This window comes from Leuresthes tenuis, unplaced genomic scaffold (assembly GCF_036924035.1).
Source record: "Leuresthes tenuis unplaced genomic scaffold, fLeuTen1.0.hap1 SCAF_4, whole genome shotgun sequence".
NCBI classification, from domain to species: domain Eukaryota; kingdom Metazoa; phylum Chordata; class Actinopteri; order Atheriniformes; family Atherinopsidae; genus Leuresthes; species Leuresthes tenuis.
This window is the reverse complement of record NW_027325358.1, coordinates 6,714,531-6,730,294: the sequence shown is the minus strand read 5'-3', so window position 1 is coordinate 6,730,294 and position 15,764 is coordinate 6,714,531. Positions and strand designations below refer to the sequence as shown.

The window sequence follows — 15,764 nt, the reverse complement described above, 5'->3', positions numbered from 1 at the left end:
AGGTTCCCAGATTAGCAGGACAATGTAGCTTTTATCAAACACTATTCAAACAGGAGTACACAGGATATTTACTGGGTGCTACTTAGTGTTTTTGATTATTACAGCTTTTGAATTCGAATAAACATGTCAGCCAGTCGACCCTTTCTTTCTCTTCTTTGTGGGTCAATGTGTTAATATTAGTTAATATTATCAATGTTATTCTTAGTGATGAGGCTGAAGGCCACAAATCACAAGAATAAGACCAAAGATGAGATATTGCTGTTTTACCTTGAGCACCAGTATGAACAACAGCCAGGCAGACAAGGCGGTGTAGAGCTGGCTCTGCCTGGCCAGGGGGTAGAAGTCAGTGAAAGCGTCCCGTGGGTGCTTCAGGACACTCGCCCACTGCTGCTTGGCCATGATGCAGCGGCTCAGGTGAAGCCCACACACAGATGCTGCCAGAGACAACTTACAGATGCCAAGGAGTCTCCACGCCGACAGCAGGTACATGTAGCCTTCCCTGAGGACACCCAGGATCCCCCGCACCAGGAAGTACAACACCAGGGTGAGGAGGACAATCTGGAAAACAGGGAACCATAAAGATTCAAGTACAGGGAACAGGATTTGGCTGTAGCTTAGGGATCGATAGTTATCATTGACACTGATCAGTTGCCAGGGGTTACCATGAGAAGCAGTTGTAGGTCCAGGCCTGTTATTGGCCACAAAGTCAGGATAATGAGTTCAAGGCTGGACTGGGCACGTTCAGAAACTGGGAACTCAAATAAGAAGGAGAAGACAGCCAATAGGTTTGTGTTGATGTTGTAGAGGGAGAACTCCACGTACACAGCACGAGTCCTGTGAAAACACATAAAAACACACACTTAATGGAAGAAGATCTTATGAATGTTTTATTTATATGAACTTTTTTTTTTTTAAATTAAGCAGAAAGATCAGGTCGGTGCTCATTCCCTGGTGTCTGGGCTTTTCATCCAAATACTTCACATTACAAATTTACCTCATTCTAAATTCTGTGGTTATCACTCTGGTTCTATGGTCTTCTTGCTTTCTACTTTTTGAGTCAATCACTCTGATCCCTGTTCTTTAAAACATTCCTGTTCTGTCATTTTCCCTCCAGACTGACTTACACACAACGCACCTCCTCCGCATCTCTACCACCGCCTGATCCCAGAGGAGCCTCAACAGAAGTCTCTTCCACCTCCTAATTCTGCTCATGCACAACCAGTGTGTAGACTCCAGGGGAGTCTAATCCACACACATGATCTACTGGAGTCTAATTGCTACACAAAAATTATTTAAGTCAATCAGTTTTGTTCCATGGTTCCAATTCATCTCTCCTTATTGAACTTATTTAAGCTGAGCACATACATCACTGAACCTTTTATTTCACCTTTTGTTCCAGCAGCAATCATTGTTATTAACTTTCACTCTCTTCCTTCTAAATAACTGTAACCTCACACCAAATGTTTAGGCCATCAGTTATCATTTGCAGACACTATGTTTAAAGTGAGCCCACGTTGCTTACTGTACAGCTGGCTGTGGGGAAAATTGCACTCCACACATAATAAAACTCCAGATTTCTAAAGCCATAAGCAAGAATGTTTTTGTTTTATTGCAATCTTTGTGAAATTAGGTGTACATGAGCCCAGTTTCCCCTTCATTACACCTCATCTGGCCCCTGGAATTCCAGCATCTTGGTTGGTAAAATCAGTAAGCAAGAGAAAAAATTATGGAATCACATTCTAAAACGCATTTATAAAACTAATACCTGCACAAATCTAAATATATAAATGAGCCTGCAGCTCATGTTTGCAAGTGTTTGCAGAGCTATTGCAACTGACTGACACATTGCCCAAAACAAGAGAGCTGTCAATGGAAACAATGGAAAGGATTATAAAACTCCCTTAAGAAGGTAATTCAACTTGGTGAGAGAAGATGTTGGTTGTTTCAAGTCAGCTGTGTCTAAAATTTGGAGCAAATACAGACAAAATGTGAAGGTTGTAAAAGAGAAACAAGCACATTTCCACCATCATTGATGATATGGGGGTTGATGTCGGGTAAAGGACCAGAGGAGATGGCTGTCATTCCCTCAACATAAAACGCACATTGAACATTTTTCAGGATGACAATACATCCTGCATCCAAACTTTTCTTGGAATTTTCAGTTAAAAGTTTGGATCTAAACCTGAGTTCAATGTAAGGAGGAAATTGAAAAAGGAGTCCTTGAAAAGGCTCAATCCTGCTGATCTGTCAACTGTTATACCAAGAAGGTTGGTAAAGATCGGCTGAAACCCAATTGATGAAGAATAGCTATTTTTAATTGGTGAAGTCCTTGAAGACTTCAAGATGTCATAGGAGCCACAGGAGGTGAAACAAAATACTGTGATTCTTTAAAAGATGTTTTGGTTTGTTATTCCAGGATTTTTTCCCCCACTTCATCTGAAAAAAGAGGTGAAAACAAAGCTAGAATATTCAGCCATTAAATAAAAAAGTGTTTTGCCATATTTGTTAAGTTTATTTCTTTTAGAAAATAAAAAATCTGTATGAGCATCTTCTAAGTGTAAATCCTTTTTATTGACTGCATATCCTTGGTCTATCCATTAAAGAAGCAAAGAACATGTTGCTTTGTACCATTTACTGTAACTCTGACTTTCCAAGTGAACATTTTCCAAGTTTCCATGCTGTTTTCAGTCATGTTCCTTCATGGTCACTACCTGTGGTCGAGCCAGTGGTGCTGCCGCAGCTGCTGTAAGGAGGAGGAGGCCTCCTCCAGGCTTCTGTTCAGCTGCTGATTCACATCTCCTCTGCTGTACACCCCCATCTGACCCAAATGCCACACCCTTGGAAAGTAGGTGGGGGGAAACACATAAAGCATGACACATCAAAGAACAACGAATGTTAAGTAAATCCCGAATCTGAAGTCGAGGTTATTTCAGAAGCTGGTGTCCCACAGCCACATTATAAATCCTTTCCTCACCACTCTGCTTCAGTAGCTCCAAAAAATGTGGCGTTCTCAGTGTCTTCAGTCAGGAATGTAATGTCATTTCCCCAGACAGATTGTCTGTCTCCTGGCCTGACACCACCTGCAAGTAGAAAAACAAAGATTAAACTTCATTAATTTATTTCACCGATTTCCCTACATATCAGCAGTCTCAGTGGGGAGCTCTGTCTGATCAATAAGGCCTGATTCAAGGTTAAACTCAGTCCAAGTTCACAGCAAAGGTAATGCCAGAGGCCACTAGGCAAGCTCACCCTGTGTGTCGCGGGTTTGTCGGAGCCTTAGCGTGCCAAGCAACACACTTCCTGTGTCTCTCAGGAGTGAAGAGTCATCAAGTATCCGTGGCAACAAGGACTCATTCAGCCACGTCAGAACATCATCCCGGCTTTAAGACAAAGACGGGTCTTAGTCAGACATATAAACAAACCTGACACAAGAGGTTAGTGTGCGCACAGAGTGATAATACATCAAGGTAAAATCTTTTGAGCATATGAGAGAAAAGGTGTCCTATCACAGGGTCTATCACAGACTTCTCACACACTCATGAGCCATGACACATCAGAGTAGGTAACATTTAGAAACCGCGGTGCCATCACAGCATCTAAGCTTTGTTAGTCTGTGCGTGTACCTGCTGATGGTGTGGTACTCTGGTGTGTGAAGGGCTTGTTGCAGCTGAGTCCGCAGTCTCAAGCTGTGTGTATCTTTGGCTGAGTCAGAGTAGTTGAGAAGCAAAACGACCAACAGGAAAAACATGTAAACCAGGAAATTCTGAAAAAGAGAATAATAATTCTGTTACAAAACAAACAAAAAATCTGAGCTCAAAAACATGGCTTCAGACAACACTTTCTCTCTGACCTTCAGCATGGTGTGCAGCATTTGGACTTTGCGGGCCTGATTTCGTGCCTGAGACAGAGCGAAGCCCTGTGGTGGTCTCACTCTGGTGACCCGCTGGACCACTCGCTCCACCCGGGGGAACTCCACCAGCACGTCCTGGTCCTCAGGACGCAGCCGTCGCACATGCAGCGCATAGTAAACAGCCTCACAGAACACCTGTGAGACAGGTCAGGGTGTCATAATCCAATACTAACTTATATTTTGCTATTTTTTTTGGGTCTTCTGACTTCTGTGGAAAACAACTGGCTCTTCAGCTAGTTGCAAACTGGCTGGTGCTAAACAGGTACTGTAGAGTTGGACATAATAGTATTATAATACTATTATGAGTATTATGAGTATGACGCATATGAGTTCAGAATGCAAACAGTGGCATAACCTCAGGTTAATTTCAGGGAAGATAAGAAAAAAAAAAAAGATTCTTCCCCAGAGTGCTATATTAGCATAACTGAGACTGAATTCTGTGCGTTTACCTTGATTGGCTCCAGCAGCAGGCAGGAGCACAAGAAACTGGCAAAGCAGGATATTAACCACATCATGGCCACACTCTGACTGAACCCATGGCCCGCCCAAATGGAAATGCTGTTTGCAAGAGCGATCCCCACCCAGCTGCCCCATAGGGCGGCGCGTCCACACCAGGGAGGGAAGCGTCTGGGACGGCACACGTCTGTTACAACTGGGGACAGGCAATAAATCCCATGGATCAAACAAAGAGGAGTCACTCAATTCTGTTCACAACAGCCCTTCTGAAGATATATTTCTGGCTTGCACGCCATTATCGGGCAGATGTAGTGAAGCCGTAACATGAAAGTGAGGAGAAACGGTGAGTTTCAGAGACGTGCAGAAAATGGCCCAGCATCAGAATCTAATCCTGGTCTTGGCATCTGCATTTGGGGTACATGCTCCACCAGTTTATATATCAATTATTCAACTAAAATAAATGTTCATTTTTCATTTTCTTCCAATATGCATTTGTCTATGAGATAAATTCCAGACCTCACTAAAGGAGTCATGTTCAAGTCGCTGTCAATACAATGGTGACTTTTCAGGTGACTTTTTCCTCAGACAACAAATGACTTGTTTTGCTTGTAAACGCATTCAGGGATTTTTTCATTTTTTCCAAGTCCAAGTCAAGTCTCAAGTCTCAAATGACTGAAGAAATTGTAACCTATATTACGTTTTAAATAAACATTTGGGCAGCTAAACGTTGATAAGAACTATTCAACCTGGAATTTTATCAGGTGTCCCTGAAATTGTAAAAGTAGGCTATTTTAAAACAGCAATTAGATTAACGTTAAGCTACATCCACGTAGACTGGGCTTAGCAATTAATTTGGTAACTGTTAACCTCGGCTACTTAACCAAAGTCCTTCCAAAATTTCACAGGCTGCTGCAGGTAAATCAGCTGTGTAGTAAACAATGAAGCTATAATGTGCATATAGTTAACAACACTGTTTATTTGATTAGTTTGCTAGCGGTACCTGTTGATACGCGCTAAGTTCCCCTTTCACATTACAAAGAGACTGACCTATCCTTGTGTGTTTTTAAGTGTCTGATGAAGTTGTATCATTTATCCTGATACCACACACTTTGCAAGTGGCCATTTGCTGTCTGCTTGAACGCTTTATAACCAAATGTGACAACATATGGCACAGTTCCAGACGAGCTTGACACTGCCATGGTTACAGTAGTTTTGATATCAGTGGCTGCATGCATGCGGGAGGCTATGTTGCGCTCAGCCGGCCATCAGCCTTGTCATACATTGGAATGAATGAAATAAAGATCAGAAACAATAATTTCATGAAATGAAGATTGTTTACGAGTCCCAAACCTAAGTCCAAGTCTCAAGTCTTTTGAGGGCAAGTCTGAAGTCAAGTCTCGAGTCATGCAACTCTCTGTCAGGAAGCAATGTAAAAGCACAATGTGCACGCTCAAAACATTAAAGCCGTAAAAGATCGACCACCAGCGTTTATTATTGAACAAAAATAACTGTCTTATGACTCCTACTTCTTTTAGAAGTAATCATCTGACTTTTCCTAATGAGGTTATAGATCTTAGGATAAAATAGATGGACAGATGGTTTTTGTGTGTCACTAATCCAACCAAAGTGCAAAGCGTGCAGATAAACTGCGATGCTGTTTGAAAATAATTGATTCATGTAGAAACTAACTTTCTAATTCAAGTCCAGTTCTGGAGAACATCAAATGACTTTGATTCCGTGTTGTTATTTAAGATTTCATGTAATAAGCTGCAGATAGATTTTGTCTGTAGCTGCAAATAGTTTTCAAAAGAACATGTCAGCAGAAAGAAAACTGACCTAACTGCCACTGTCTGCTAATTAATCATGTCTATTGAGATGGCAACCAAGAATAAATATCTGATTTACCCAGACTGCAGATAAGTAAAACAAGTTCACTTGATAGAGTTTTAAAAGTCAGTTAAAAAAGGTCTCTATTTTGTCTTTTATATTATTAAAGAGATCTTAGAAACACAGAAACTTGCTTGTGATAAAACAGTGCACACTATAATTGGTCATGTAGTCTAGCACAGTACATGATTATTTATATGTAGAAAAACCTGCATTTGTACCATGGTATTTTTCATCTTTATTGAATAAATCTTTTAAATGCTTTCACTAAATTAGCTCAATGATCCATTCTGTATTATTTGTTACATTGTTTATCAATTTAACATTTTTTAACTGATTCCACTCAGTTTAAGGAATGAATTAAAAAAAACTAGTTGAAGAATATTTCAAGCTGTATTCACACACACACACATACACACACCTGTATTCGAGGTGAAAGCTCTTTTTGGCGAGTCCCTTCTGATAGTTTCAAGAGGAAGAGGTTCACTCAGCTTTTGAAGGAGAATCACTTCGGTCTTATCTCCAAAAATACTTGATCTGAAGCACAAGCCGTGAGAATACAATAAACCCGAGCAAATCCCCAAATAGTGAGAGTGATTCTGGTGAATTCTATGGAAAAAAATCTTTCACTTACAGGTCGGCCATCTCACTTTCATCTGCCTGAGGAAAGAAATTCTGTCCATCTGCCAGTATGTGCTTGATAAGATCCTCATCTGCCAATGGAAAGCAGCCTGATGTCAGTTTTTTTTATACTTCAGCTTAAAAAAAGATTAACATTCACTTGCTTATAAAATTTGTTTGCATTTGATTCCATGTCTGTGTAAAACTTTTTAAACCAGAATATGCAGAGATGATGGAAAACAAGTGCTGACGATATGCTAAAAAATGATCTATTATCATGGATGCTTTAACCAATGAAAAATATTTATATATTTTAAAATTTTAATCATTTTTCATGTAAACCTTTGATATAACCACTATGATACTTTACTAACAAGTCACAATTATTTCTTATCTTCTAATCCCTTTAAAAACATAACAAATGCTTACTTTAAAACTTGCTGATATCCTGCTTCTACTCAGAAAGTTTCAAATCTGTGCAACAGTGTCTAATCTAACATCACGACCGTCTTGTTACCAGATGAGGTGAAATATTTGTTGCGCTGCTCCGTGCCCTCCTCCTCATCAGGGCTGAAGGTCATGTCCACGCCCAGGTGCCTGCTCCCCTGACCCCTCTTCAGCCTGGGCATGCCTGCCCCGTGTCCCGCCCCTCCCACCACAGACATGTCACTCAACAGCTCTGGCCAATCCCTGTCCTCAGTGTCCTCCTCCGCCATGTCCCAGCTGTCTTCGCTGAAACACACAGTGACAGATGTTTGTTACAGTAGTGAAAATGATTTGATAATAGCAAATTGTAGCTCATTATAGCTGATTATATTTCAAATTTAGAGCTTTTTGGTATCAAAAGAGAAAATGTTTTGTTTATCTCACATTTAAGAGAAACCAATCTTTTCCTTTTTTTTTCTTTACTCTATTCTCTCCCATCCTGACAGTTGTTGGTTACACTTGGCTCATGTATCATATGAAACAACTACTGTGGCAACAGAGTAGTTTACCTTTGGATTGATGGACTGGGTAAATCCACATTTGTTTCCTCTGAGTTGCTCTGATAAAAAGAGAGGAATAGATAGATAGGTTGATTGCACAGAATGTCAGATAGACATTGCTTTCAAAAATCCATTTGTTTTTCTAACTCTACCTCAGTATTAAAGAAGAGGAAGGAACTTCCTGCCATAGAGTTGTCCAGGAAGTCATCAATCTCTACTGACTCCTGATCCATCTGTGGGGGAACCTGCTCCACAGTCACGCACTGTTCACACACAGATACAAAGAGAAAATCAGCTTTGTTTTCAGCCTGCGGGGTGTACTACAACCTCAGCTTTTTTTTTTTTGCTGTACCTTGCTGCGACTCATTCTGAATAATGTGAAGACAAGCAGGTAGAGAGGATAGACGATCAGACAGGTCACCACACCTGCTGCAACTGTCTCTCCATCTAAAGAGGAAATCCTCGACACAGCCCTCAGGCTGCAAAACAATAGGCCATTCAAATGTAGAACACATATCATCACGAGTTGAAAGGTGGGAATTCACTAAGACAGGTAGACAGGCGAAACAGAAAAATGCAGACACATTACTGTACCTGTATCTCTTGTCCACCACAATGCTGTACCACAGAGTGTTGGCTAATAGAAAAAGCTGCAAAAGAACAGCACAGCATGTGGCTCTCTGCAGGCGGGTGAAGGGGCTGCGGGGGGGCCTCTCCCACAGTGACAGCCATAAGTGACTCTCACACAGCGCCCTCTGCAGCTCACACCGCAGGAGGCGAGGCAGCTGACGAAGCACAGCCTCTTCTGAGTGAAAAGAAGGCAAAGAAATGTGTGATGGAGTGAACGAACCGCTGATGTCCAGCAGCAGATGTTCGTCACACGTTTGTTACCTGAGGCCTCCACCTCAATCTCCACCCGTCCATCGGTTTTCTCATTGTCAACTGACAGCCACTCCTCAACCAGGAAGTAGTAGCTGCTTCCTGTCTGCAGATCTTTGACCAAGACGTACTGTAGCATCCATGCAGGAGACAGACCTGATGAAGGAGCAGCAGATGACGGTTACAGCAGGTTTACTAAGATGGTTAAAATCTTTGTCTTTGTCAGCTGTTTGGACACAGGTCTTCACCTTTGTTGTCGTGCCAAATACGAATTTTCCACACACTACCCAGGCTGGTATCCGTCGCAACATGAAAGATGTCAAGAGCGTTGCGTGTAAAGGCTCCTCTCGTGTCGAGATGGCGGTGTCCACTGCGGCTCTCCCGTCCGTACAAACTGATTCCTACATGAGCCGTTGTGCCTGGAAGGGTAGAAAGAAGATGTCTGCATAAATTCTGAAGTTGGCAGAGACTTTCCTTTGGCTAAAAATGTTTTCATTTGTAGTACCATAGGATGAAATATCACCATAATTAGAGTACTGCTATGATCACAGCACACAATACATTTCAGAAATGACATTTTCTTGATAATTCATAGACTAGAAGCTTCTCTTTCTTTGTCATGCGTTCTCTCCCATTACATCTAGTTACTCGCTGTAAGTATTTTTTCATTTATGCATTTTAATTTACCCAGTTGGCGTTAACAGTAACGCTTTCCTGTCTCACCTGACCCTCGGCTCCAACCAGTTTTGACCTGGATCTCGTACTTAAAGAGTCCATCTCGGCCGCAGAGCGGAACCACCCCAGCGCGCCGTAAATCCAGCTGGTCCAGCTTGTGTAAGATGGCCGCTGCCACAACATAGCTTAGCAAGCCCAATAAGCACATCAGCAGCACGACCAAGCTTGGTGGACCTGTACGCTCCTAAAGAGAGAGGGGAATTGCTTGAGAGTATGTTTATTTAGTGAATGTGCATGAATAGTGAGTGTTTATGTGATACCGACTGGCATTTTAAAGCTGATGGCGTTGGTTGGGACAAACAGGCCTGCAGCAAAGGCTGTGAGGTGTCTGGTGCGACACACTGCTCTGCTGGAGTTTGTCTCTGCCAGCGGGACCATGCCATCTGTCCGCCACTGCTTCTCGCTCTCACTGAAGTACTGACATAGAGAGGCAAACACCCCAACCTCCAGATGAACACCCACAGGCTGAGTGTCGGGGCTGCAGGGCGTGCTCACGTTGATAAAGTAGTCCAGAGTAGTGTCGTAGGACCTGATTAATAGGAAAAAGGTGACACAGATGTAGTCAAAAAAGGACAGGACAGAATAAAACCAAAACATTTACAATGTAAAATGTGGTTAAGCTCTGGCAGTTCAAATTCAGATATATCTGCCCCAGTGCAGAACACAAGAACTCTGTCTTTTTTTTTTTACTTTTCTGCTTCAGGCCATGACACATCTGAATATTTTCTTAGTGTTCATAAAGATAAATTTTTCATCTCCCAGGTTTTTGACTGTGAGAACAGAAACTGCACTAAGGAGAAAATTTCAAAGTTTAAAAGCTCCAACTGAGTGAGACCAGCACAGAAAAAATACTGCACAGCCTTACAGTTCAGAGACTGAACAGGGTTCTTACTCTGGCGATAGGAAGAAGGTGTATTTCTTGTGGTCTTGTCCCCTGGTCATACTGAGAGTAATACGCTTTCTGTCTGTGCAGTTAAACTCGTTGGGCTGCTCGTGGGAATGAAGGTAAGCAGTTATGTATGGCTCTTCCTTAACTGTTTCTCTTTTAACCTTCTCTATAGGATCTGGAGATGAGGGGAAAAAGTTGAGAAAATTAAAAAACGACAAAGCAATCACGATGCAGAATATAAATACAAATGACAAAAAGTAAATTAAGATGCAAATTTGGCCAGTATTTACAAAATTAATTCTAGGGAAGACTGCTGGGATAGGCTCCAGCCCACCCGATACCCGATTAACGGATTGACGGTATAGAAAATGGATGGAATTCTAGGGAAAATGCTATGTCAAAATGACCAACCAGTGAGTTGCATGTAATAGCATGTATATCATGATATCACATCTACTTTGTAAACAATATAATTTTGGCCAATATAACAGCTATATGTCAATAAGTTCAGTAAAAATACACGCTGGGACTCTCGTGCTGCATCTAAATACAGGGCAGATTCATAAATATACACTATTTCTGGCAGAATAATAATAGGGATGCACAGATACATCGACCGATAATCAGCTTGTTTCATTCATCATTGGCCTATAGGATAAAATCAATTCAAGCCAGTGGCCATTTATTAATGTATAACACAAAAATATTTTTCTGCTGTGTCCTCATTGTGTTGCATTGACTTTGTCCTGATACCGAAAAAGTGTAGTGAAGTGCTGAAATACTTTGAAAACTGTCCAGTTATTTTTCAGAATACATATTTCATTGTTTACCCGGAATTAAATGGGAACATAAAAAACAAACACAGTCAGTATCGACCTAACTAGTATCTTTAACACTGGTATTAGTGTCAGCCTAGAATTTCCCAATCACTGGAAAAAATGGTTGTTTATTGAGCCACAAGAGAATATTGCTGCCACCCAAACACATAATGTGTCTTTAAAAAGGTAAGTCTACTGCCTTTACATTACAACCCAAATCCTGTTTCTGAAATAAAAAACCTTCCTGATAAAAAGCATAACTGACAGAAACACTGAAAGCTGACCTAAAGAGGATGCTTAGTGTATGTAGTTCATTGTCTTGTCCTGTGCACGCTGTGCATTTGTGATAAATGCTTTAGCTCACCTTCCACAGAGGTGAAGTTGAGCTGCACAAACAGCCCTGCCTGATTGTTGCTGTTTCCTGTGCTGACCTTTAGGACAACAGAGTCGCAGTGGCTGATGTTAACAGCTCCAGCTGCGGGGACTCCACCAGAACCTTCAGTACCTATTTCTCCACTGCTACCATTGTTGATAGCGACAGTGATGGCCAGACTGTCATCAAGCCCAGAAATTGGGATATGGGTGCCATTTTCAGTGCGGAACTCCATGGACGCCACCTCGGTGGAGACGGCGTAGTTGGACACATAGTTGAAGGGGAAGGGATTGGACTCCACCTGAGGAGAAGGAGAAGGGAAGAGTGGGGAAAATCTTTCATCTGAAAACATAAAAAGGCTAAAACTCATGATAGAACAAAACAAAACCTCTTCAGTCATGCAACAACAGCGAGTATGTGCTGATAAGAGGTTGTAACACTATGCCGCTGAGTTCTCTGACAGTGATCTAAAGAGCTTTCAAAAGGAGGATCCTGTACCCGACTTAGTAGTTTCTATCATCTAGATGTTTTCTGAAGTTACCTGAAAAAGAAGCTGCATGATGCTGTTTCCTGCAGCTGCTCTGCCGAGGCTTTTGTTAAAAGCTCGGGGGATGGAGAAGCGCTGGCACTCTGGAAATGTAGGGAGAGAAGTGAGGATAAAACACTGCAGTCATCTGTCATGATGCACTCTTTGTTCACAGTTTATAAAGTGCAACTTTTTAAAGATCATAACTCCATCGAAGCTATCACCTATAAAGTTAGAACTCTCAATTCCCGAGAGACAACATATACAAGCGAACCTGGACTGTTGTTGCCATGGTAGCAGAGCAGACTCTGGGGGTCAGCCAGCTTTCCTGTGGCGGCGATCTCAGCCCCCCTGAGAATGAGCGGCTCCTCGTTGAGCACACGGGCGTGCATGAGGATCAACATGAGGACAGAGGACAGGCTGTAGGCCTTGGCTGCCACATGCAGAGGGTGTGGCTCCACTGAGGAGTGCGACGCATCCAACAAAGTGAGGGTGTGCTCTTCATTTGAGGAAAAAGAGGAAGAGGTGGAGGAGGGAGAGGGCAAATCCATGTCGGCGGGCTGGAAGTTAGACTGAGAGGCTGACTGGCTGACCTGATGGATCAGATCACCTGGAGGGTGAGGAAATTACACAGTTAGACTCGGGTCTACTTTCACACCTGCTAGGGTCTAAATAATGAAAAGAGATGAAGGTTTTTGGTAACAGAGCAGCACTGAGGTGTGTGAACAGCAAACTTAAAGCCTTTGCAGTTAGATCCAAGATGCAATTTTCTGATTAAAATAAAAAATGCTTGTTTTTGCCATAAACAATGCAAAAGTAGTCATTAATTATTAGTCATTTAATTTAATTAAATAAGGAGTTAGTAACCCTGTTTCTTTAAAGGACTGCAAACACTGTTCACAACAGGATTTTTGGAAGTGTTTACTTCCAGAAATCAGCAGTTTTGTCAGGTTTTATGCAATATGGCTGCAATCCACAGCAGTGACACTTAAAAATAAATATATCAGAAAATAAAATTTGGTGGAAGTTGCTACTTAGTGCTGCAGGCCAACAACGTTGTTCTGAAAGCTGGAAACACTCGGTTCCCTTCCTGCACTTACAGGCAATCAGCAAACTGTCTATCTTACCCATGATGTTCAGGATGTTGTCAGCTATTTCTGTAGGGGTGACAGTGCCCTGCTTGGTATCTATTTGTAGAATCTCCAGCATGGACTCCAGCTTGTTTAGGGTGCTGTTCTGACACTCCTCGCAGATGAACTCTCGACTCACCGCCTGGAAAACACACACATGTACTCACAACTGGTTTCCCGTTTGATTTGCTATTCATTTCTCGCTTTATTTCAAGTTTCCCACCAGCCCTCAGTCTGCTCCCGCTCACCGTGCACTGTGCCAGGGCAGCGGACATCTGCTGGATGTCGCTAACAGTGGTGAGGTCTAGAGCAGTCAAAGCTCTGGTGATGTTGCTACGGACTCTGACTCTGTAATTGCGCTCAAGTTGTGACACCCGTGATGACTCCCTGGTCTGCTCATACTGAAAAAAAGTTATAAGATGCAAATAACGTATTATTGGCTTACTGGTAATAGAATAGATTGATGCATTTGGCTGGGCCTCGCTTACCTCATTTAGGACTGTAATGAGAGCTAGCGATAACTCTCTGACCCTTTGGGAGTCTCCCTGCTCCAACAGTTTTTTGAGTTTGCTGTCTGTCAGCTCGGACAGCAAGTGAGGAAGACTGCTGTACTCAGGGGGCGGTTGTGGCAGCCCAACCTCAATGGTCCTGGACACAATCACAAATCAAAAGCACACGGTTCATGAGTCATTTCTAATTGAGACATTTGTGCTGACTAAAAAGATACAACTTTGTAAAAATTGCCGCTGCTATATCCCACAACTAACTTCCTTTTTCATAAAATAAACCCATCCTCTCCATGTGAAGACATATACAATGCTTAGATTTTATAAATACCAAAAACCACACAGAATCAAAGCTGAAGTCTCAGAGGATAGTATGCATCATAAATCCTTTTCATTGCTTCATCAGTTTGTTAAAGCAAAAACATTTAGTCATTTACCCTTTTGTCACCTGTCTGTTAATGCTTCTCACACTTTATTCAGACATGATGTGAAAGTGAATGTTTCTAAATTTGAGATTGGACAGTGCATGAAGTGCAGCATAATATAATAATCCTTATTGAGTCCATTTACTCACTACCACACGTCATAAAGCCTCAAAACCCTTTCATTAGTGGGTCACATGTGGTGTGTATCCCCTGCATTCTCAAAACCCCCACAGTCCTTTGGAAATATCTGAGATGCTGCAGACGGAAGCTGAATTGATGTCGGTGCAATATGCATTTAAATATAACTAACTTTTGTTCCAACAAAACACAGCAAAGCATAAATGTCCAATATAAATGGCTGTTGGGTAACCTGCAAACAGCTCTCCTCCAGTGTGTGTTTTCCAAATACAACAAAATAACTCTTTCCAAAGCTAAGAAGGTTGTGACTTGAAGGGACCCATCCTTCCATGGCAGCATCGTAAGAATGCATCAAAGGCAGTTGATGGTGCGTTACACATCAAACAGACTAGAGAAACAGATGTCCATCGACACTCCAGATGTTCTTAAAAGACTATTCTTAGGTTGGTGTATGAGGCCCCACAGTGATAGAGGCAGCCTTCATTGCTTCTGTTTAAATGAGAAATGTTTAAATATGCAGGAGAAGGAGAACGAAGGTGTTTCTGGCAGAGAGGCCTTAAATATCATGAGACTAATCTGACTGACTGGCACAGCAGAGGAGAGTTTTTACCAGCAGGTGTGCTGATGCACTTTTTCCTCACAGTTCAGATAACATATGCTCAAACAGTTACTTTCAAACATATTCATCTATGTTTGCTGAAAAGCAAGAGCTTTGTCAAATTCTGCCCTTTATTATTGTAAACAGGCATTATTTGAAAATGCAGTCGCTTGAGTCTGGAGAATAACCAAGCATGATTGTAGCTGACGGACAGACCAACAGAGTGTGACCGTTATCAAAAACTGCATTTTGTCAAACCTGGTGTTGAAAATCTTTTCGTGACCAATGCAAATACAATCACAACAATGAGGAAAGGGTACAACTTGGTACAAAACGTCAGTTGACCAATAACAAAAAACAGATAACTGTACTTAATTAGTTTCATCTGCTCAAATGCTAACTTTTCTACTTCATCAGGAAGTTGAAAGTCCTGAATGACATGATGAATGACAAAGCATGGATTCTGTGAAAAAACACAATAATGTAGAAGCTTTAGAGGCTACAGAAGCTTGGAGTTTGATAAAAATAAAGATTCAGGAGGACAGTTGCTTCTTTTATTGGCATCTGTGCTGATTAACTGAACTAATTAATGATCTAAAATGCAGTTACTTATTAAGTGCAATGTTGGCTGCTCCCTGGTGGTCCTCTACTGTGATGGAAACGGCTACGCGGTGTCGAGCTGAGCTGAAGCCTGGAGGCAGGAAGGCCGAGTGCTCCGGACTGCTGCCTTTGTAAACACAGAAGTCCTCGCAGTAGTCTTCTCTGCAGCGTGTCACCAGCAGACTGTACAGAAAAGGTGTTTCTGACACACCCAGATCACTGTAACCTACAGGAAGGCAGTGAGAAACCCAGGTGGAACATGTGAGAGACAAAAAGACAATAATCAC

General features: G+C 41.9%; 1 protein-coding gene across 1 annotated transcript in view; it reads right to left on the bottom strand.

Moving 5' to 3' along the window:
• The window catches only part of pkd1a (polycystic kidney disease 1a), a 76,606-nt gene that overhangs the window by 5,524 nt on the left and 55,318 nt on the right, over nucleotides 1-15,764 (bottom strand). Inside the window, exons 27-53 of the mRNA XM_072384281.1 lie at nucleotides 15,487-15,703; nucleotides 13,699-13,858; nucleotides 13,459-13,611; nucleotides 13,208-13,352; nucleotides 12,355-12,690; nucleotides 12,096-12,184; nucleotides 11,546-11,855; nucleotides 10,367-10,538; nucleotides 9,739-10,003; nucleotides 9,463-9,658; nucleotides 8,988-9,158; nucleotides 8,752-8,895; nucleotides 8,455-8,665; nucleotides 8,213-8,339; nucleotides 8,013-8,123; nucleotides 7,870-7,919; nucleotides 7,392-7,606; nucleotides 6,888-6,966; nucleotides 6,675-6,790; nucleotides 4,360-4,562; nucleotides 3,851-4,045; nucleotides 3,624-3,763; nucleotides 3,250-3,380; nucleotides 2,975-3,080; nucleotides 2,712-2,837; nucleotides 663-834; nucleotides 268-558 (exon numbers count right to left, since the gene is read on the bottom strand). Coding sequence (XP_072240382.1) covers nucleotides 268-558; nucleotides 663-834; nucleotides 2,712-2,837; nucleotides 2,975-3,080; nucleotides 3,250-3,380; nucleotides 3,624-3,763; nucleotides 3,851-4,045; nucleotides 4,360-4,562; nucleotides 6,675-6,790; nucleotides 6,888-6,966; nucleotides 7,392-7,606; nucleotides 7,870-7,919; nucleotides 8,013-8,123; nucleotides 8,213-8,339; nucleotides 8,455-8,665; nucleotides 8,752-8,895; nucleotides 8,988-9,158; nucleotides 9,463-9,658; nucleotides 9,739-10,003; nucleotides 10,367-10,538; nucleotides 11,546-11,855; nucleotides 12,096-12,184; nucleotides 12,355-12,690; nucleotides 13,208-13,352; nucleotides 13,459-13,611; nucleotides 13,699-13,858; nucleotides 15,487-15,703 — 4,631 coding nt within the window. The remainder of the gene's footprint in view (nucleotides 1-267; nucleotides 559-662; nucleotides 835-2,711; nucleotides 2,838-2,974; nucleotides 3,081-3,249; nucleotides 3,381-3,623; nucleotides 3,764-3,850; nucleotides 4,046-4,359; nucleotides 4,563-6,674; nucleotides 6,791-6,887; nucleotides 6,967-7,391; nucleotides 7,607-7,869; nucleotides 7,920-8,012; nucleotides 8,124-8,212; nucleotides 8,340-8,454; nucleotides 8,666-8,751; nucleotides 8,896-8,987; nucleotides 9,159-9,462; nucleotides 9,659-9,738; nucleotides 10,004-10,366; nucleotides 10,539-11,545; nucleotides 11,856-12,095; nucleotides 12,185-12,354; nucleotides 12,691-13,207; nucleotides 13,353-13,458; nucleotides 13,612-13,698; nucleotides 13,859-15,486; nucleotides 15,704-15,764) is intronic.